A 21,600-nucleotide genomic window follows, 5' to 3' on the forward strand; every position below is an offset into this window, starting at 1 on the left:
CTGGGCTTTCTGCCAACCTTAGTAAGATTGTGATTACTTTATCTTTGGTTTCTTGTAGGCTTATTAACAGCCTTTGTTTTGAAAAAGACTGAGTTATTTTAGTAAATTAAGTTTTGTAGAAACTTTGTGTGTGCTGTGTTCTTTGGGGCCGTAGCTGGGGCAGAACACAGAGCCCTATGTTCAGCTTTGCTAAACTTCCTTTCTGGCGGGGGGGGGGGGAGGAGGGAGGAGGAGTGTGACAGGTGAGGGAGTTGATTGACAGGGATCTCTGAAATAAAGTTTCCCACCATCCCAACCCAGAATCAGAGGCAGACCTTGACTTCATTCTTGCTTCTCTCTCTCTGCCCAGTCTTTTGTGTTTTGGAGAATTGGTCCATTTCAACATCTTGAAGATCCTGGAGTTGGGAGGTTAGGTCTGTCTTATAAGAGGGAGGCGGAATCTTAGCTGCTTCTCCTCCCCAAAAATCTTCACTTCTGGAGATTTTAGATGGCCGCTCCTAAATTCCACAATCAGTAGAACCGTTGGTGATGAAAGATGAATAGATTAGATTAGAATTTTTTATTGGCCAAGTGTGATTGGACACACAAGGAATTTGTCTTTCGTGCAAATGCTCTCAGTGTACATCAAAAGACAAGATACATTCGTCAAGAATCATAAGGTACAACACTTAATGATAGTCATAGGGTACAAATAAGCAATCGAATCATACTAGGAAACAATCAATATAAATCGTAAGGATACAAGCAACAAAGTTACAGTCATGCAGTCATAAGCGGGAGGAGATGGGTGATAGGAACGATGAGAAGATTAATAGTAATGCAGACTTAGTGAATAGTTTGACAGTGTTGAGGGAATTACTTGTTTAGCAGAATGATGGCGTTTGGGAAAAAACTGTTCTTGTGTCTATACGATGCTATAGAGCACTGCACATCAGAACAACAGAACAGATACAAGAACAGTTTTTTCCCGAATGCCATCTAAACAAATAATTCATTCAACACTGTCAAACTATTTATTAAGTCTGCACTACTATTAATCTTCTCATCGTTCCTACCACCCATCTCCGTCCACTTATGACTGTATGACTGTAACTTTGTTGCTTGTATCCTTACGATTTATATTGATATTGATTGTTTCCTGATTGCTTATTTGTACCCTATGACTATCATTAAGTGTTGTACCTTATGATTCTTGATGAATGTATCTTTTCTTTTATGTACACAGAGAGCATATGCACCAAGACAAATTCCTTGTGTGTCCACTCACACTTGGCCAATAAAGAATTCTATTCTATTCTATTCTATTCTATTCTATTCTATTCTATTCTATTCTATTCTATTCTATTCTATTCTACTCTACTCTACTCTACTCTACTCTACTCTACTCTACTCTACACTACACTACACTACTCTACTCTACTCTACTCTACTCTACTCTACTCTACTCTATTTCCATATTCTATTCTATTCTATTCTACTCTACATTACTCTACTCTACTCTACTCTACTCTACTCTACTCTATTTCCATATTCTATTCTATTCCTATTCCTATTCCTATTCCTATTCCTATTCCTATTCTCTTTTTCCATATTGTATTCTGTATTCTATTCTATTCTATTCTATTCTATTCTATTCTATTCTATTCTATTCTATTCTATTCTATTCTATTCTATTCTATTCTATTCTGCCTGACTAGGTAGCTCAATGGCTAAGACACTGAGCTTGTCGATCAGAAAGGTCCGTAGGTTCGAATCCGTAGTACAAGTCTCCTGTGTGAGCAGGGGGTTGGACTAGATGACCTCCAAGGTCCCTTCCAACTCAATTCTATTCTATTCTATTCTATTGCCTTTTTTTTTTTCCCCATCGGAAGCTGAGGTCTCTCATTTTTCCTCTCGCTTCCCTCTCTCCTCCCACCCTGCCCGCCCTCCCTCCCTCCCTCCAGGTACAGGAGAAGCTCCTCTTGTCGGCCTGCCATCTGCTTGTCTCCTTAGCCACCACGGTGCGGCCCGTGTTTCTCATTAGCATCCCAACCGTGCAGAAAATGTTCAACAGGATTACCGACAGCTCTACTCAACGCCTTTCGGATAAGGTAAGGACGACTTTGGTAAGGACCAAGCTCAGGCATCACGATTAGATGCGCCAGGCATTCCGGTCCGTTTCAAACCCGGTGCTTTCGCTCTCGTTCCTTGAAACAAAATCCCAGAAAGAGATTGGACAGCCATTTGTCTGGAACTTGTGTAGTCAGAGCAGTGGTGAAATGTACCGGTTCTGTGGGCGTGGCTTGGTGGGGGTGGGGGTAATGTGACTGGGTGGGCGTGGCCAACTTTTTTAAAAAAAAACTTTTAAAAGCATTTTTTCTACAACCTCTTCGGCCGAAGACATTATAGAAAAAATGCTTTGAAAAGGCTCTGACAATCCCAGCTGAGCCGTGCGATCATTAGAGACTTTTTTTTTTTTACTTTTAAAAGCATTTTTTCGACTGAAGAAAAAATGCTTTTAAAAGTTAAAAAAAAAAGCCTCTGATGATCGCGTAGCTCAGCTGGGCATGGGGAGGGGGGCCCGGATTTTTCCTACCAGTTCTCCGAACCACTTGCTGCCATCGCTACCGGATTGGGCGATCCGGTCTGAACCGGGAGCATTTCACCCCTGAGTCAGAGCTATAGTCTCCTGCTTGAGGAGGGGGTTGGAGCAGAAGACCTCCAAGGTCCCTCCCAACACTGTTATTCTGTATCTTTAACCACTACACAAAACTGGCTCCCTTCCCTCAGACCTGCTAGTCCTACTCAGAACCCAATTCGCTTAACTTTGTGGCTTCCCCATGAACAGTTGTTTTTCTACCATCTGCTTTGCTATTTTCCTCTTTGGAATATCAGAGAATCAGCAGTCTGTCAAACATTTCAAAAGTCTGACTTTGTGTTAAGTAGTATTTTTTTTTCTCTCTGTCTCCTGAATTTCAGTCATTTTACTAAAGTTTTGCAGCCTTAGGATTCCAACTGTGTCCCAGCATTAAAAAATGGAAAAAATAAGAGAGGGATAACTGGTTCAATCTCTGTTATTTTATATTCTGCCATACCATAACCTTCTGACCATGGTCAAGAGAGCAGCTCCTAGTTCAGGGGTGTCAAACTCGATCTCGTTGAGGGCCGCATCAGGGTTGCGTGTGACCTCCAGGGGTGGGCGTGGCCAAGGTGAGCATGGCCAGCTTGCCGTCACTCGTGTCGGGGTGCCTGTGGCGGCCCAAGTGCTCTGTCAGCTAAAACGCGTGCAGCCCTCCCGAGCTCCATTTTCACTGATAGAAGCACCACAGGCCAGTCCTTCATTGTTTCTAGGGCAGCCCCACGGGCTAGATCTAAGCATCCCATGAGCTAGTTTCAGCCCGTGACAGTGGTGGGTTATTATTTATTTATTTATTAATCCAAATTATATGCCGCCCTTCTCCGTAGACTCAGGGCGGCTTACCCTGAGTATGCAATAGCCCGCATACTTTTTTGTATATACCTGCTTATTAGGGCTTTCGCCCCCCCCCTCCAAAGCGGTTGGCTTATTGCCCACACAATCCGGGTCTTCAATTTACTTACCTCGAAAGGATGGAAGGCTGAGTCAACCTTGAGCCTGGTGAGATTCGAACTTGCACTAATTGCAGGCAGCTGGCAGCTAAGTGCTAGCACTTAACAGCACTTTAGTCCGCTGCACCACCAAGGTTGCCCCTGGTTCGGACTGGTTCACAAGAACCAAGTGGGAGACAGTGCCCACTGCCCCGGATGTCATCGTCAGCGATCTGCTTATGCGCAGAAGGAAGGCGCTTGTGTAAGCAAAGCGAGCGCGCACGCGATCCCTTTGCGAACCGGTGGTAAAGATAAGTAGAACCCATCCCTGGCCCGCGGGCCTTGAGTTTGACACCCCTGTTCTAGTTGCGCAATCTTTCTTCTTCTCCTTCCTCTCTCTGGCCTTCAGCTTGGTTGATCTTCCTCTCTGCAGGCCCAAATCCTCCTGTGCAGATCACTGTCAAACATCTTGCTCCTACCGTGGCCAAACCTCCCGGAGGCCGAACAGCAGTGGGCCATTCGTTCAACTAACCATGCCAGCCTCGTATCGGCCCTCACCAGGGATTACCGCAGCCTGAAATCCAGTGCCATCTTGCCCCAGAGGAAAAATCAGCAGGACAATAGTAAGTCACCCCAGTGCAACGAAATTCACTTAACACCCAAAGACCAGGTCCAACACACATAACAATCCCCAAACACACTCCCACCCACCACAAATTCCTTACCCTAAACCACCCAAACATCCACACAACAGACCAAGTATTGCTGTCCAACAGCTCACTGATGGTGGCCCTTTAGTTCATTGTTGAATGCAATTATAACTCTGGTATAAAAACAATTCAGAAAAAAACTATTTTGAGACAACCCAGGAGCAAAATACTGGACACAGAGGTTTACCATTCCATGATAGTATGGGAGTGGAGTGGAGTGGAGTGGAGTGGAATTAATTAGAATTAGAATTAGAATTAGAATTAGAATTAGAATTAGAATTAGAATTAGAATTAGAATTAGAATTAGAATTAGAAGAAAAGAATAGAATAGAATAGAATAGAATAGAATAGAATAGAATAGAATAGAATAGAATAGAATAGAATAGAATAGAATAGAATAGAATAGAATAATAACTTTATTGGCTACGTGTAATTGGACACACAAGGAATTTGTCTCCGGTGCATAAGCTCTCAGTGTACACACAGGCAATAAGTAATAAATCATTATCATAATGATCATAAAACACATTTATCATAAATCATAAGATACAACACTTAGTGATAGTCATAGGATAAGCAATCAACATAAATCGTACTAGGACACTAAATAAAACAATTAATATAAATCGTAAGATACAAGCCACAAAGTTGATAAAAAAAGCAAGCTTGAACTACCAATTGGCATGATGCCTTCGCTCAGAAGGAGATTAATTTCCCCCACAAGCTGATGGCGGGGCTAGAAATTGGCAGACATAACGCAAATATACTTTTTGTTTAGCTTAAAAATTCCTTTTTTGATCCTCAAGGAACTTGTTCCAACAGCTCATGTTCCCAAGGTTTCTTTGAAAACTCGAACAGGCTGGGTTCCCCCCCCCCCCCGAAATTTTGAGAAATGCTATCCATTTTCAGATAAAAAGATAATGTTTGGGGATGAGGTATTAAAATAACATAAAGCCTGTTTTGGGGGGGGGGGGGTGTTGAAAGCTTTTAAATTGGATTTTTTTTTTATCATTTGCAAATGATGTTTGTACTAATAGCTGTATTAGCCTAAGCTTTGTCAAGGCTTTTTGCTATAAATAAGTAAATGTATTAAATCTGGTTTGAACTGACCGTATTTTTCAGAGTATAAGATGGATCTTTTTCCCCCCAAAAAAGAGAGTGAAAATCTGGGTGTGTCTTATACTCCAAATGTAGCTCCGCCCAGCCTCGCAAATGGAGATTTCAGAGGCTGAAAAAAGCCTCTGAAAGAAGCTTCAGAAGAAAAGGTTTTTATCTAAAATATGGCAAGCAACAAAAAAAGAATCAGTAAAGGTTCTAACCAAATTATGCTAACAAATCTGGAGAAGGACACAATAGCCAACAGATCGGAATTTATATACCAATTTATATACTAATAATTTGTTATATAAATTAATTATATACCAATACCAAAGAAAGAAGCCTCTGAAAGAAGCTTCAGAAAAGAAGTCTCCAAACAGAGCTTCAGAGGCTTTTTTCAGAGGCAGAAAAAAAGTTTTTTCTGAAATGGAGTTTCAGAAATTTCAGAGGCAGAAAAATAGCAAGGCACAGAGCTCACAACCAACGAACCTGTTGCTAAAATTCACCTATGGGAACAGCTGATGGGGGTATTCTGAGAGGCCGATCCATCTGCCAATCAGCTGTTTTCTTATTTTCCTCCCAAAAAACTAAGGTGCGTCTTATACTCTGGTGCGTCTTATATTCCGAAAAATACAGTAATTGTATGCAACCAGTACCGGTGATGTTTAGCGTAGCTATCGTAAGTAATTAGCAGCGTACAAAATGTTTTATTTTGGGCTGTATTATTATTTGGATCTGGATGGGGAGAAACAAGCTCAGACTCAACCCCTCCAAGACCGAGTGGCTGTGGCTTCCAGCGTCCCGGTATAGTCAGCTGGTACCATCACTGACAATAGGGGATGAGATCTTGCTCCCCACAGAGAGGGCCCGCAACTTGGGTGTCCTCCTGGATTCACAGCTATCTTTAGAAGATCATTTGATGGCCGTGGCCAGGGGTGCCTTTTATCAGGTTCGCCTGATCCGCCAGTTGTGTCCCTTTCTGGATCGGGACGCCTTGCACACGGTCACTCATGCCCTAGTTACCTCCCGTATGGACTACTGTAATGCTCTCTACGTGAGGCTCCCCTTGAAAAGCACCTGGAGGCTCCAACTGGTCCAGAATGTAGCCGCGCGGGTGATTATGGGCGCAGCTCGTTACGCCCATGTAACACCTCTCCTACGCGAGCTGCACTGGCTCCCGGTGGTCTTCTGGGTGCGATTCAAGGTGTTATTTATCACCTTTAAAGCGCTCCATGGCTTAGGACCTGGGTACCTACAAGACCGTCTTTTGCCACCAATAGCCTCCCACCAACCAGTTCGTTCTCACAGGGAGGGACTACTCAGGGTACCGTCAGTCAAATTATGTCGACTGGCGACTCCCAGGGGGAGGGCCTTCTCTGTGGGGGCTCCAACCCTTTGGAATGAACTGCCCCCAGAGATACGGAATATCTCTGATCTCCGTACTTTCCGCCGTGCCCTCAAGACCCGGATGTTCCAACAGGCGGGGCTAAACATATGAACATGTGAATGATTTTTTAAATCATAAATGATCTAATTCTGGGTTTTATTTAATTGACCAAACTAAGTAATAATTTTAATTAGCAATTTTATGATGTTTGTGTGTCTATATTTTTCTTGACTGTACACCGCCTTGAGTCCTACGGGAGAAAGGCGGTATAGAAATATAATAAATAAATAAACAAATAAACAAATAAATAAATAAATTTATTATTATTTATTTAAATTTATATATTCGATGCAAAGTTCCACGTAACATCTTGTACACATGCAAAGCTATGGTCTGGAGCACTTTTAGAAGTATGTTGACTCAGGACAGAGTTGGGGGCCTGTTTTTGAGTTTAAAACTCTTTCGGAATGCTCAAGGCTGCCATTTGTGCCCTTAACGGGAGGACATTTTGTAAAAGGATGAAATGTGTTTCAATATTAGTAGCTCGGGTTGGTAGTTAGGCTGTTGGTTTGAGCTCCGAGCTTGGCAATTTGGTTTGCAACCGTTTCGTCACCATTCGAGGAGACATCGTCAGTGCGCTTTGAGTTGTGCTCGTTCTGACAGGTGCAGGCGGATGACTAGGCCACACCCACCATGGCCATGCCCACCCAGCAATGGGGCAGCGAACCCGTTGCTAAAGGATCTGAAGCCCACCCCTGAATATAGCTGCTGATACTGCTGTGGGGTGACGGTTGGCATGTTTCCTCTTTTTTTAAAAAAAAAAACAATTTTTTATTTTTTTAAACACAAAAACATACAATACATCCTTTCAGAACGAGCCATTGATCCGGTCCTAAGTAGGTACAATTACTAATTTCTCTTTAACAAAAGTTTTTCCCAAATCCCCACTAGTTACCATCTTTTTTTTTTTTAAGAAAACAAAAAAAATGTCTAGCTTATATTAATTTACACAAATCAATTACCTTTCTATTATTACGCCTCAAATCTTAATTTCCAAATAGCACAACTTAATATTCTATACCATTATTGCCATAAATTCTACTTAATTAAAAATGTCTTGAAACCCATTACCTAAATCTTAAAATCCTTAACCAAATATCATTTCAATTTCTTTTTCTTTTAGCATGGATGGATATATCTTAAAAATATAAATCATTAAGATATTTACACATTATTTTAACTGTTAACATTTATCATCTTCATTTTACTGTTTATCTCAGCATAGTCACAGCATGTTTCCTCTTGATCTTGCAGCAAAAGTCCTCATCCACCAGACTCTTAGCGTCCTGGAAGACATCGTGGAGAGTGTCTCCGGGGAAGCCACCAAGTCTCGCCAGATCTGCTACCAGTCGCTGCAGGAGTCTGTCCAGGTCTCCCTTGCTCTCTTCCCAGCTTTCATTCATCAGTCAGGTATAAACTCAGACCGGCTTTTGCCAGCCGGTTGAACTTCGTATGTCCATCTTAAATTAAATCAGGATCACGTTGGTTTTTTTCCTGGATAGCAGATCATAGATGTGCTCCAAAGAAGAAGGATAAGAGCAGGACAAAAATTCAAACTGGGCGTCATTTCCATTTCAACTTAATGTTGATCTGATTATTCTTCAGTCCTTGTATTTAATCAATTGTGCCCTGCTTCAGTCATGGACCTGCTTTTGAAGGTCTTGAAGGATATCCCACTCCAGGGGAAGGTTACTGCAAAATCTCCATTCCCTCCCCACCCCAGGGGAAGGATACTGCAAAATCCCCATTCCCTCCCCACCCCAGGCGAAGGATACTGCAAAATCCCCATTCCCTCCCCACCCCAGGGGAAGGATACTGTAAAATCTCCATTCGCACCCCACTCCAGGGGAAGGATACTGCAAAATCCCCATTCCCTCCCCACTCTAGAAGGATACTACAAAATCTCCATTCCCACCCCACTCCAGGGGAAGAACACTGTAAAATCCCCATTTTCTCCCTATCAGCTGGGACTCGGGAGGCAGAAAATAGATGGGGGAGGGGCCAGTCAGAGGTGGTATTTGCCGGTTCTCCGAACTACTCAAAATTTCCGCAAACGGTTCTCCAGAACCTGCTGAAACCCACCTCTGACACACACTGGAAAAACTCACTGGGGAAGGAGAGCAGTTTTCAATCCTCTGATCCTTGTTCCTTCTTGCCCTCTTCCCTTTTTTTTTTCTTTCAGACATCACAGACAAAATGCTAAGCTTCTTCCTGACCCTTTTCCAAAGTCTGAGGGTGCAGATGGGGGTGCCTTTCACCGAGCAGGTGATACAAACATTCCTCAACATGTTTACCAGGTAATGCCTCTGTGGAAATACCAGACGCACACATCGGTTGTTATCAGTAGTGAAATCCCAATTTTTTTACTATCGGTTCTGTGGGCGTGGCTTGGTGGGCGTGGCAGGGGAAGGATACTGCAAAATCTCCATTCCCACCCCACTTCAGGGGAAAGATACTGCAAAATCCCCATTCCCTCCCCACTCCTGGGGGAAGGATATTGCAAAATCTCCATTCCCACCCCACTCCAGGGCCAGCCAGAGGTGGCATTTGCCAGTTCTCCAAACTACTCAAAATTTCTGCTATTGGTTCTCCAGAACCTGTCAGAACCTGCTGGATTTCACCCCTGGTCTTTAGTAGTTATGCAGGAGAGTTTGCTACTGGAAAAGCAGGTGCCAGTTCATCCGTCAAGGGCTTATTAACTGAACTGGTGTGAAATTTGGGGTAGGGGGATATTTGGGAATGTGTGTTAGTTATTACTTATTCGGGTTTAGGGATTCTATTGCTTTCATTTATTGAGTTATTTATGGAGATGTATTGTGTGTTTCGGGGGGGGGGGGGGCTGCACCAAGGGAAGCCCATTCAATTTCATTGTACACATACGTTGTGCATTGACAATAAAGGATTTGATTTGATTGATTTCAGCAGTGATTCCTCCAGATCAAAGGAGTCACTTTGTAAACCAGGTCATCCCATTAATAAGTATTGCCCTGGGAATAGAACTAAAATATCCTAGAGAGCCAATTTGGATTTGTGGCGAAAGTGTTGGCCTAGGAACCAGGTATCTGTGAGTTCTAGTCCCGCTTTAGGCATGAAAGCCAGCTGGGTGATTTTGGGCCAGTTACCAGGAGACAAAGCTCTAGTCCAACCTTGGGCATGAAAGCCAGCTGGGTGACTTTGGGCCAATCACCAGGAGACTGGGAGTTCTAGTCCCACTTTAGGCATGAAAGCCAGCTGGGTGATTTTGGGCCAATCACCAGGAGACTGAGAGTTCTAGTCCCGCCTTGGGCATGAAAGCCAGCTGGGTGACTTTGGGTCAATGACCAGGAGACTCAGAGTTCTAGCCCCACCCTAGGCATGAAAATCATTTGAGTGAGTTTGGGCCAGTCTGTGTCTCTCAGCGCAACCTACCTGATTCCTTGCTGTGGGGAAAATATGAGGAGAAGGAAGAATTAGACATGTTTACCATCTCGGATTATTTCTAAAAATAATAAAGGTGGGATTAAAAAAGATCAAATATATAAATCATTGGCCGGCTCTTGCCATCACTATACTTGGGTTTCCTTGGGTCCAGAATTTACTACAGAATAGCCTGCAGAGTTTTGAACCTGGCCCAATCTACGGTCTCAGAGACCTACCCAACTTTGAGTATCTCTTTAAAGTCACCAGCTTCGTGTCCCAAAGGCGCTTTTTTTCAGGAGGCAACCAGACTTCCTTGGGTTTTTTTTGAAGACGTTTCACTTCTCCTCCAAGAAGCTTCTTCAGTTCTGACTGGATGGTATTGGGGAATGGAAGGCTTGATACTCCTTGCAGACAGCTGGTCATTTGCAACCTTTTAGAGAGTCGTCGAGGCCACTTGCAGATTTATCTTACCAGCTTTTTGTGTCTTTTGCCACAGGGAGCAGCTGGCCGAGAGCATCCTTCACGATGGGAGCACCGGCTGCCGGGTGGTGGAGAAGTTCCTGAAGATCCTTCAGGTCGTGGTGCAGGAACCCGGCCAAGTGTTCAAGCCTTTCTTACCAAATATCATTGCACTTTGCATGGAGCAAGTCTATCCGATCGTCGCCGAGGTAGGACGAGCAGCCTCAATGGGGGAAAACTAGGAGATGTAGTTGGTTTTTACATTAGTGGGAAAGAGGAGTAGCTGCTGAGGACTTGGCTTATCATTCATCCAAATTGCAAATGCTTGTTGGCAAAGCAATGAAGCAAAGCGAGACAGTCCATTTGTGCAAGGAACTAAGAACGACACGAGGAGTTACTTTGGAGTGATTTCTTTCTTGTTGCTCACCCGTAGGCAGGAATCTTGCCAGACTAAAGCACAAATCTACATAACTATTAGATACACCCAGGGGTGGGCTGCTGGGGGTTCGGGAGAACCTCTAGCTAAGATTCTGCGCAGTTCGGAGAACCCCCAAGTCCCACTCCTGGCTGGTCCCACCCATCCCGCCCCTCCCAGGAGTCCCCACTTGGGCCATTTTGGATGTAGGTAAGAGCAGGGCACGCGCAAAAGCTCGGGGAGGGTGAAAAATGAGCATATCGGAAGTTCAGAAAGTCCAGAAGCGGGCTCATTTCCGGCCTCCAGAGGGCCTCTGGAGCCTGGGGAGGCCGTTTTTGCCCTCCCGAAGACTCGAAGAAAGCCTCTGGAACCCGGGGAGGGCAAAAACACCCTCCTCCCCCCTGCCCGTCATGGTGCAGGAGGCCGACTAGGCCACACCCACCATGGCCACGCCCACCCAGCTGGGTACTTTGGGCCAATTACCAGGTAGCCTGAGAGTTCTAGTCCCACTTTAGGCATGAAAGCCAGCTGGGTGACTTTGGGCCAATGACTAGGCAACCATAAATTCTAGTCCCACCCTAGGCATGAAAATCATTTGAGAGAACTTGGGCCAGTCTGTCTCTCTCAGCGCAACCCACCTGATTCCTGGCTGTGGGGAAAATATGAGGAGAAGGAAGTATTAGATATGTTTACCATCTCAAATTACCCTGCAGCGAGCATCCCTCTCTGGCAAACTCTTTGCCTTTCTTCATCTGTCTTGGACCCAAACAGTCCCGTCCGAAGAACCCGTTCCAACCCCCGTGTGCTTTTCTTGTCATTCCCCCCCCCCAGCGGTCATCTCCTGATGTGAAAGCTGAACTCTACGAGCTGCTTTTTCGGATTTTGCACCACAACTGGCGGTACTTCTTCAAGTCCAACGTCCTGGCCAGCGTCCAGAGAGGAGTAGCTGAGGAGCAGATGGAGAACGAAGCCCAGTTCAGTGCCATTATGCAGGTATCATAACAATGATGATGATGATGATGATGTTATCCATTCGGTCACGCCTGACCCTCGGCGATTCTGTGGGCCAGGTCTCTCTCCACATCTTCTGATCTTGCACTGCTTCTTTGAGTTGTTCTATGCCCTGGCTGGTGTCATTCTATTGAGCCGCGGTGGCGCAGTGCTTAGAGTGCAGTACTGCAGGCTATTTCTGCTGACTGCCGGCTCCCTGCAATTTGGCAGTTCGAATCTCACCAGGCTCAAGGTTGACTCAGCCTTCCCTCCTTCCGAGGTGGGTAAAATGAAGATTGTTGATTGTTGGGGGCTATGATTCTGTAAACCGCTTAGAGAGGGCTGGAAAGCACTGTGAAGCGTATATAAGTCTAAGGGCTATTGCTATTAATTCGGCCTTCCCTCCTTCCGAAGTTGATAAAATGAGGACCCAGATTGTTGTAGGGCAAGAGGCTGTCTCTAAACCACTTAGAGAGGGCTGTAAAAGCACTGTGAAGCACTATATAAGTCTAAGTGCTATTGCTGTTGCCCTTCCTTCCTTCCTTCCTTCCTTCCTTCCTTCCATCCATCCATCCATCCATCCATCCATCCATCCATCCATGGTGGCATAGTGGTTAGAACACAATATTGCAGGCTAAATCTGCCGACTGCCAGAAGTTCGATTCTCACCAGCTAAAGGTTGACTCAGCCTCCCAGCCGTCCGAGGTGGGTAAAATGAGGACCCAGATTGTTGGGAGCAATAGGCTGACTCCGTAAACCGCTTAAAGAGGGCTGTAAAAGCACTGTGAAGCAGTATATAAGTCTAAGTGCTATTGCTATTGCTATAACGGAAGGATGTTTTGCTCTTGGTTCTTTTGACAAATCAGATTTTCTTCTGTTTCTCGCCTTTCTAGCTCCCCTGCATCTTTGGGGCACGGTTGGCAGCTACTGATGGCCTTTCCAGAATCTGTAGATTTGTGTGGGTCACAAGAGAATAGAGCAGGGGGCTCCAAACTTGGCAACTTTAAGACTTGTGGACTTCAACTCCCAGGATTTGCCAACCAGCCATATATGGTTTGGAGACCCCCACCCCCGGTATAGAGGATGGAATAAGACCAGCCAGAAAAAACCCTGGTTTAGGATAACTTATTGAAAATGGTACTGTGGTTTACTCCAGAACAAACCTTGGCAACCTTAAGATATGTGGACTTCAACTCCCAGAATTCCCTCGCTCCAGAGATTGAATGCACGCTGTTCTCAAGACAGGCTGAAGGATTCCTTTAGTGCAAGTCCACATTCTGTGCTGCCACAAGCTTCCAGTTTTAGTTACCCGGGGGTATCTCTCTTCTTCCCACTGGGCCTCAGCCACACTCTTCTGAGTAGGGGTGGGCTTCAAAAATTTTAGCAAGGGGTTCTCTGTCCGGTTGCTGGGGGGCGTTTTTGCCCTCCCCAGGCTCCGGAGGCTTCCCTTGAGCCTCCAAGAGGGTGAAAATGGCCTCCGCAGCCTCTGGACTTCCGAACTTCCGGTAGGCCCGTTTTTCACCCTCCCCAAGCTTCCGCGCGCGCCCTGCACTTACCTGTATCCAAAACAGTCCGCGTGGGGACTCCTGGGAGGGGAGGGGCAGGGTGGGTAGGTGGGGCCAGCCAGGAGTGGGATTTGGGGGTTCTCAGACTGCACAGGATCTTAGCTAGACGTTCTCCCAAACCCCTGCGAACCTCCAGCAGCCTTGAGACTTCTCTCTTCCCTAGGCGTTCGGCCAGTCCTTCCTGCAACCTGACATACACCTGTTCAAGCAGAACCTGTTCTATCTGGAGACTCTCAACACCAAGCAAAAACTGTACCACAAGGTGAGCAGCGATTTATTCTGAAAGCCAGAAGAGGTGGATAAGCTTGCAGACAACAGAAAAGATTCTTCCCCACAACTTCCTGCATAGGAAGGACTGTTGGCTTGGCGAGAGGTTGGCACACCTGCCATTTCTGAAAAAACTCCCCACCAAAAGGCAAATATGTCTGCAGTGAAATGGTTGTCCCAAAGTTGCCTCTTTTTTTTCAGGAGGCAACTGGACTTTCTGGTTTTTCTTTGAAGACATTTTGCTTCTCATCCAAGAAGCTTCTTCAGGCACCATCCAGTCAGAGCTGAAGAAGCTTAATAAAATAGAATAGAATAGAATAAAACAGAACAGAACAGAACAGAACAGAACAGAACAGAACAGATAATAAGTAATAAATAATAAATAATGGAAATAAATAACAGAAATTACAAATAGAATAGTTTATTGTCACTTTGAATGTACACTAATTGGCAGACATTAAAAATGAAATGTCATTGCGTACAGCTCTTAACAGAGGGGCGCGGTAGCTCAGTGGCTAAGATGCTGAGCTTGTCGATTGTAAGGTCGGCAATTCAGCGGTTCAAATCCCTAGTGCCGTGTAACGGGGTGAGCTCCCGTTATTGTCCCAGCTTCTGCCAACCTAGCAGTTCGAAAGCACGTAAAAAAAATGCAACTAGAAAAATAGGGACCAACTTTGGTGGGAAGGGAACAGCATTCCGTGCGCCTTTGGCGTTGAGTCATGCTGGCCACATGACCTCGGAGGGCGTCTTCGGACAGCGCTGGCTCTTCGGCTTTGAAACGGAGAGGAGCACTGCCCCTTAGAGTCGGGAACGATTAGCACATATGTACGAGGGGAACCTTTATCTTTACAGCTCTTAAAGGGTCACCACCTCCAGTTTTACACTACATAAACGTGACAAGATAAAACATACTTACATATATACATACATACATACATACATACATACATACATACATACATATATAATTATGTATATACCAACTTATATTATATGACACAGAGAAACAACACAGTCTAGTTATACATGTTTATGGCGAGAAAAACTAAACTTGCGAGTTTACCATCCTATCCCTAGGATGGCCTAGGGAACAAAGCTGTTACAGAATCTGGTACTCCAGCTAGAAATACTTCGAAACCTCCTCCTAGAGGCGAAACGTCTTCCAAGAAAAAACCCCCAGAAAGTCCAGTTGCCTCTTGAAAAAAAAACACCTTTGGGACAACCATGTCCTGGATGACTGATAATGTCTTCCAGACCTGTAATGAAATGGTAGATTTGGGGGGGGAGGACCCCCATTTTCACCCCGTTTTGTCAAGGTTCCAAGTAACACCCCCAACGAAAGAAAACTCTGAGTCTTGAGCTTCCTCAAAGTTCCATTTTATGAGAGATGTCATATTGGCACATCTGGGAAAACCTGAATCTGAAAGCTTCCAGGTTTTCCCCACCCAAAGGAAAGTCCAAGTCCCTTCCCAACACCCACATGTCCATCCCATGGTCCAATCAAAGCACCATCCCAACTGGAGATGCCTCCCAGTCATACCCCTCCAGGTGCAGGGCAGGATGTCCTTGACTCTCTGAGAAAGGAATGTTATTATGGCTACATATCACCTATGCTCCATACAGTCCCACAGTAGTAAACGTGGCAGGCCTGAAGGCCCAACGCAAAAGATGGCTTCCGGGCCTGACACATTTTTTTGTTTCCCGTTTGCTGCAGAAGCTCTTCCGGGCGTCGATGCTCTTTCAGTTTGTGAACGTGCTGCTTCAGGTCCTGGTCCACAAATCCCACGACCTCCTGCAAGAGGAAATCGGCATCGCCATCTACAACATGGCCTCCGTGGACTTCGACAGCTTCTACTCAGCTTTCCTCCCGGGGTTTTTATCCGGCTGCGACAGGGTGGACACCAACCAGAAAAACGTCCTCGGGAGGAACTTCAAAATGGACAGGGTGAATTTGGGCTGAAGCTGGGTTGGGGCTGGCCCTGCGCAAGGCCGACGGTCTCTTTTATCCCCGGTGGCCAGTACAGTTAGTTCTCGACTTACGGCCGTTCCTTTAGAGACCATTCGAAGTTAGACAATGGCATTGGAAAAAATGACTTAGGGCCGTTTTTCACACTTACGACCGTTGCAGCATCCCCATGGTCACATGATCAGAATTCAGACACTTGGCTCATATTTATGACAGCTGCGGTGTCCCGAGGTCATGTGATCCCTTTTGCGACCTTCTGGCCAGCAAAGTCAATGGGGAAGTCAGATTCACTTAACAACCATGTGACTAATTGCAGAACTGCAGTGATTCACTTAACAACCATGTGACTGAAGAACTGCAGTGATTCACTTAACAACCATGTGACTAATTGAAGGACTGCAGTGATTCATTTAACCATGTGACTAAGAACTGCAGTGATTCACTTAACAACCATGTGACTAATTGAACTGCAGTGATTCACTTAACCATGTGACTAATTGAAGGACCGCAGTGATTCACTTAACAACCATGTGACTAATTGAAGGACTGCAGTGATTCACTTAACAACCATGTGACTAAGACTGCAGTGATTCACTTAACAACCATGTGACTAATTGAAGAACCGCAGTGATTCACTTAACAGCTGTGTAAGAAAGGTCATACAATGGGACAAAACTCACTTTAACAACTGTCTCGTTTAGCAATAGAAATTTTGGGCTCAGTTGTGGTCGTACATCGAGGACTGCCTGTAGAATTTCCTTGGGAGGGCCATCGCATTTTAACCCTGTCCGTGGCATGCCAGCTTTCCTATTCCATAAGCCATCCTGAGCTGTTCCTGGGGTTATTTCCACCCAGTCCTCTTGCTGGGAGGCATTCTGGGAAGCTGGGAAGACCATGGCTTGTTTTCCGAGAATCGTAAAAAAATTAGAAATCGTTCCCCAGAACCATGGACTTTGAATTGTTTACTTGCGTATTTCTACATTGGCTCGGTGACTTTTCATCAAATGATGCAAAAAACCAAGAAAATTGATTGAGAAATCTCATTTGCTTTTCCGTGGAGGCTGGTAAAGTCAAAATGTCCTCAGTTTAAAAAAAAAACAACCCTTTATGAGGTTTTGCAGGTAATCATTGTTTGTTTAGTGACCGATCGAAATTACAGCTGCCCTGAAAAAAATTAGCCATGACCGTTTTTCATAGGGCCACGTTTCACACTTACGACGCTTGAAGCATTCCCATGATCACACGACCAAAATTCAGGCGCTTGGCAGCCGATTCATATTTATGACGGTTGCAGTGTCCCAGGGTCACGTGATCCCCTTTTGCGGCCAGGTTCACTTAACAACCTTGTTACTACCTTAACAACTTCAGTGATCCGCTTAACAACTGTGGCAAGGAAGGTCGTAAAGTTGGGCAAAAAATTCACTTGAACAAACTTTTCGCTTAGTGGCAGAAATTTTCAGCTCAGTTGTGTTTGTAAATCAAGGATTACAGCTGTATTTGGTAAATGTAGCCTTCCCCAAATGCACTTACATTCCGATAAGATCCTATTGAAAACTGAGCATTTTCTATCATACTCTGCCCTCTTTCCCACCAAAGCCTTCACACAGATCAAACTCATCCATAAACTAAGTGTCAGGATTCGATGGGTGCCCTAATTAAATCACGAGCCTCGAGCCAAGCTCCAAAAGAAATCCAGTTATTTATTAGGAGTTTCATGTCGGCAGGTTCCCAAGTGAAGCCAGCTCTGCGCCACATAATTTACGCTCCAATCATGACCCTGTTTCCCCCCTCCCCCCAGGGCGTGTCATCAATCACATTCGGCAATTTCGTGGATTGTAGAGATCACTCCCCTCCGGCTGCTGTGGGTAACCCTGGGATACAGCCTTGAGAGAGAGAAGTCTGGAATGTGCATCTGTCTTTGGCTGCCGTGCTGTTTCCTCGGTTTCCCAACCCCTTGCCTATGGCAACTCGAGAGCAGGCCAGGAATGCTTTGCGAGTTGACACTAAGTTTACAAAGCCCCGGGGCTGGATCCCTCCTATCATGCTGAGCCAGAACCAAGAAGCCCATGCGATGAGGCAGTGTGATGTGTGAAATCCATTATGTAGGGATTTGTTTATAGGATCTGCTATTTTACTGGTCCCAAAGTTTCACAGGGTAGTCTGGACTCCCTGGGACTTAAATACAAGAAAATATTCGGAGATTAAAAGCTTAATAAAACCGAGCCATAAAAATGATGGGAAAAAATCAATAAAAGGAGAATGTTTGTAGCTCAACTGGACTTTTTTTTTTCTTTGAAGACGTTTCGCTTCTCATCCAAGAAGCTTCTTCAGCTCAAAGGAAAACCAGAAAGTCCAGTTGCCTCTTGAAAAAGCACCTTTGGGACAACCATGACCTGGATGACGGAGGATTTCCATAGACTCTGAGCTTAGTTGTTTTCTTGCAGACTGTTTTATTTCCCAGCTAGGTGACATCAGTGCTAATAACCCCATTCCCTTCTAGCACTGATGATGTTACCTACTTGGGTAATGAAACGTCTGCAAGAAATCAACCAAGCTCAGAGAGCATCAAGGTCTTCACAGTCTCTCCTCCTCCTCCTCCTCTTCCCTCTCCTCTTCCTTCTCCTTCTCTAAACCGCACTCCCTTCTAGCACTGATGATGTTATATAGTTGGGTAATGAAACGTCTGTAACAAAACAACCAAGCTCAGAGAGCACCAGGGAAATGCTCCTATTCTAAGCAGCCTTTTTGAGCCTCCAGCTGACCAGAGCTTAACCAGCAAAGCTCCTCCTCTGGCTCTAACCCGCTTCCTTCTGCCATTTTCTTCCCCCTTCCCAGGATCTGCCGTCGTTCACCCAGAATGTGCACAGGCTGGTCAACGACCTGCGCTACTACAGACTCTGCAACGACAGTTTGCCTCCAGGGACCGTGAAGTTGTAGCCGCCGGCGATGACGACGACGACGGACTCGACGTTTCCCATCTCCCGTTAAGGAGTGGACCTGGCGTGGCCGCTGCCCTCTGTTCCTCCGATCTCGACAAGCCCTTCCGGGTGGGTGTGGAGCGTCCCCCACCCACCCACGTGCAAGTCAGGGCACGGAAGGCCAAGGCCGTGCCCCTTCCTCCGTTTTCCTCCCATCTCGACCTCAACGGCTGAGTCGGCAGCTCTATCCTCCCGCAAGGGGACTCGGAAACCCGGAGACTGGCCGTGTTCCCCGCCCCCCCGCCCCCGCCCCCCCCCGGCTGGGTGTTTTGTGTCTTAAATACCGTGGCGTTGATTCAAGTCTACAGGTCTCGGTGACTCGTCTTGTGTAACAAACATGAGGCAGAAACACCACAAAGTCTATACTTGAGGGGGGTCTTCCCACTTTCATGCCATTCCACCTGCTGCCCTGCCCTTCTCCCCCCGTCGCTGAAAGGACGGTCCCTCCCCAATAACATCCTCCTCCCCCCCCTCCGGTTCTGTTTTTACAATGCCTTGAACCCTCCCTGCCCTTGGTGGAAATTCACAGAGGAAAAGAGAGAGAGAAAGAGAGAGACCAACAGACTGACCTCTGTTTCTTTTTGTTATGATTTTTTAAAACCGTGGTTTTTGTTTTTATTTTCCTCATCATTCCATTGTGATAACTAAACTGTGCTTAATGGAAATAAAAAAAATGCTTACTTTGTTGTTTTAAACAGATGGGAAAGCAGCTGTTGTGACCCAGGCCCAAATAGGTGTTATCAGACGCAATCAGTTCGAAACAAACAGACTTTGTTAGAACAGCTGAGAATTAACTCATTCTCAGCGTAGTCCAAACTAATTCAAAACAAATTCTTCATGACACAATTCTTCAGTCTTATCACCAACCTTGGTCTAATTAGGCAACCTGCCAAAGGCTTTTCTTGGCAAAAGTTCAGAAGCAGAAGACGCCGACAAGAAATAAATGCAGCAAGACAAGAAACAAATCTATCAACGTTGTTTTCCGACAAAGAGCCCAAGAGCCATTGCTGGTCTTTTAAGCCTTATGGGAGGGGCCAATCATCTCTTGGCCTTACTCCCGAGTCGTCCTCTTTGCTTGAGCTGCTCTTGCCTTCTGGCAGCTCTTCTCATGCGTGTACTAGGAACAGGCTCCTCCTGTTCCTCTTCCTCTCTGCTGTCAGCCTCTGGAGGCTCCGGAGTCAGCGCATTGCTCCCAGATGGCCCTGGCCACATCTCTGCCTCCGACACAGAGCCTTCATCCGGGCCTTCCGCAGCCTCCAGGACTGGCCCATGTTCTTCCTCAGCCTCCTCACTGTCCGACTCCACTGCCAGCTCCGCAGGCTGCGGGCAGACCACAACAGCAGCCTCACTTTCATAGAAGGATCTCAGGTCCCAGGACATCCAGATGCTATCACTGGAGGGTCCCCATCAGGGGTGAAATGCTACCGGTTTGGGCCGGTTTGCTCAAAAAAAAAAGTTAGTAAAAAAAAAGTTTCGACCATCAGTTGAGTGACGCGAGATCGTTGGAACCTTTTTTTTTTTTTTTTACTTTTTAAACATTTTTTTACTACTGGTTCCGGAGAAATGCTTTAAAAATGCTTTTAAAACTAAAAAAAAAAAAAAAAGTTCTGAGAATTACACATCGCTCAGCTGATCGTTGGAACTTTTTTTTTTTTTTAACTTTTTAAGCATTTTTTTACTACTGGTTCAGGCGAGCAACTTGTTTCGTTAAAACAAGTGACAAGAGAGGTCATAAAATGAGGCAAAACTCACTTAACAAACATCTCACTTAGCAACAGAAATGTTGGGCTCAATTGCGGTCATACGTCAAGGACTACCTGTATCCTGCATTATTTTATACTGATTTTTAAAAAAAAAAAAAAAAGACATGCTTTTCTTTGTGATAGCCCAATAACAGAAAACTCTGTTTCTCCTCACTCAGGGGTCAGCAACCTGCGGCTCTGGAGCCACATCTGGCTCTGGAGCTGCATATGGCTCTTTCACCCCTCTGCTGTGGCTCCCTGTCACTCAAAATATGCGTCACAACCACCAATGTGCAACACCCGCCGGTACACGATTTATTGAGCTTTTCAACCCCTGATAGGCCAAGAAAAGAAAAGTTTCAGAAGAAAACAGAACATTTAATTCAACTACGTATGCTAGTTTTGTGGCTGCTCGAGAAATAGTCAGGCACAGGAAGGGTTTTGTGGCTCCCGGTGTTTTCTTTTCTGTGGGAAATGGGTCCAAATGGCTCTTTGAGTGCTTAAGGTTGCAGACCCCTGTCCTAACGGATAAACGGATGCTGAGTGAGATGCTTAAGGCCATTTAGTGAAAAGATGGATAAACTAAACCACAGATATCTCAGCTTCGATCCCTGAATCCCTCTGCTGTATTAATTCGGACCATGGATTAGTGCTGGGCTTTCAATGCTGCTGGGTTTATTTTTAATTCTGTAGCTCCGGATTTTTCTCGCTGGTGATTTCTGTTTCCAAATAGGACGTTCTGGGCAGACCGGATCTTTGGAATCCTGTGGGTTCATATTTTTTCTCCGTGCCTTTATTCTTCGACTTGTAGGTGCTGAAACGTGCAATCTCAGTCCATGGTTGTAGGTGGATTTTGGCCCCAAAGCCGGCCTTGGTGTCCCTGGCCTGAGGATGGGATCAGCAGCTTGCGAAAAGGCTGGTTAGTTGCAAGTTGAATGTTTACCCCGTGCGTATTTTTTTATCGGGATCGATCGACCGAGGACACCGATATATTTGGACAGTGTCGAGCCAAGTGAAA

General features: G+C 45.4%; 1 protein-coding gene across 1 annotated transcript in view; it reads left to right on the forward strand.

Moving 5' to 3' along the window:
* Positions 1-19,522, forward strand: part of XPO6 (exportin 6) — a 72,053-nt gene extending 52,531 nt beyond the window's left edge. The window contains exons 16-24 of the mRNA XM_070954802.1: positions 1,944-2,090; positions 3,980-4,169; positions 8,056-8,211; positions 8,984-9,098; positions 10,697-10,868; positions 11,906-12,067; positions 13,793-13,891; positions 15,611-15,841; positions 18,698-19,522. Of these exons, the coding sequence (XP_070810903.1) occupies positions 1,944-2,090; positions 3,980-4,169; positions 8,056-8,211; positions 8,984-9,098; positions 10,697-10,868; positions 11,906-12,067; positions 13,793-13,891; positions 15,611-15,841; positions 18,698-18,799 (1,374 nt within the window). The 3' untranslated portion in view covers positions 18,800-19,522. The remainder of the gene's footprint in view (positions 1-1,943; positions 2,091-3,979; positions 4,170-8,055; positions 8,212-8,983; positions 9,099-10,696; positions 10,869-11,905; positions 12,068-13,792; positions 13,892-15,610; positions 15,842-18,697) is intronic.
* The last annotated feature ends 2,078 nt before the right edge of the window (positions 19,523-21,600 follow it).

Source organism: Pituophis catenifer, unplaced genomic scaffold, assembly GCF_029215685.1.
Source record: "Pituophis catenifer annectens isolate HBS135680 unplaced genomic scaffold, rPitCat1.0.hap2 SCAF_16, whole genome shotgun sequence".
Lineage (NCBI taxonomy): Eukaryota > Metazoa > Chordata > Lepidosauria > Squamata > Colubridae > Pituophis > Pituophis catenifer.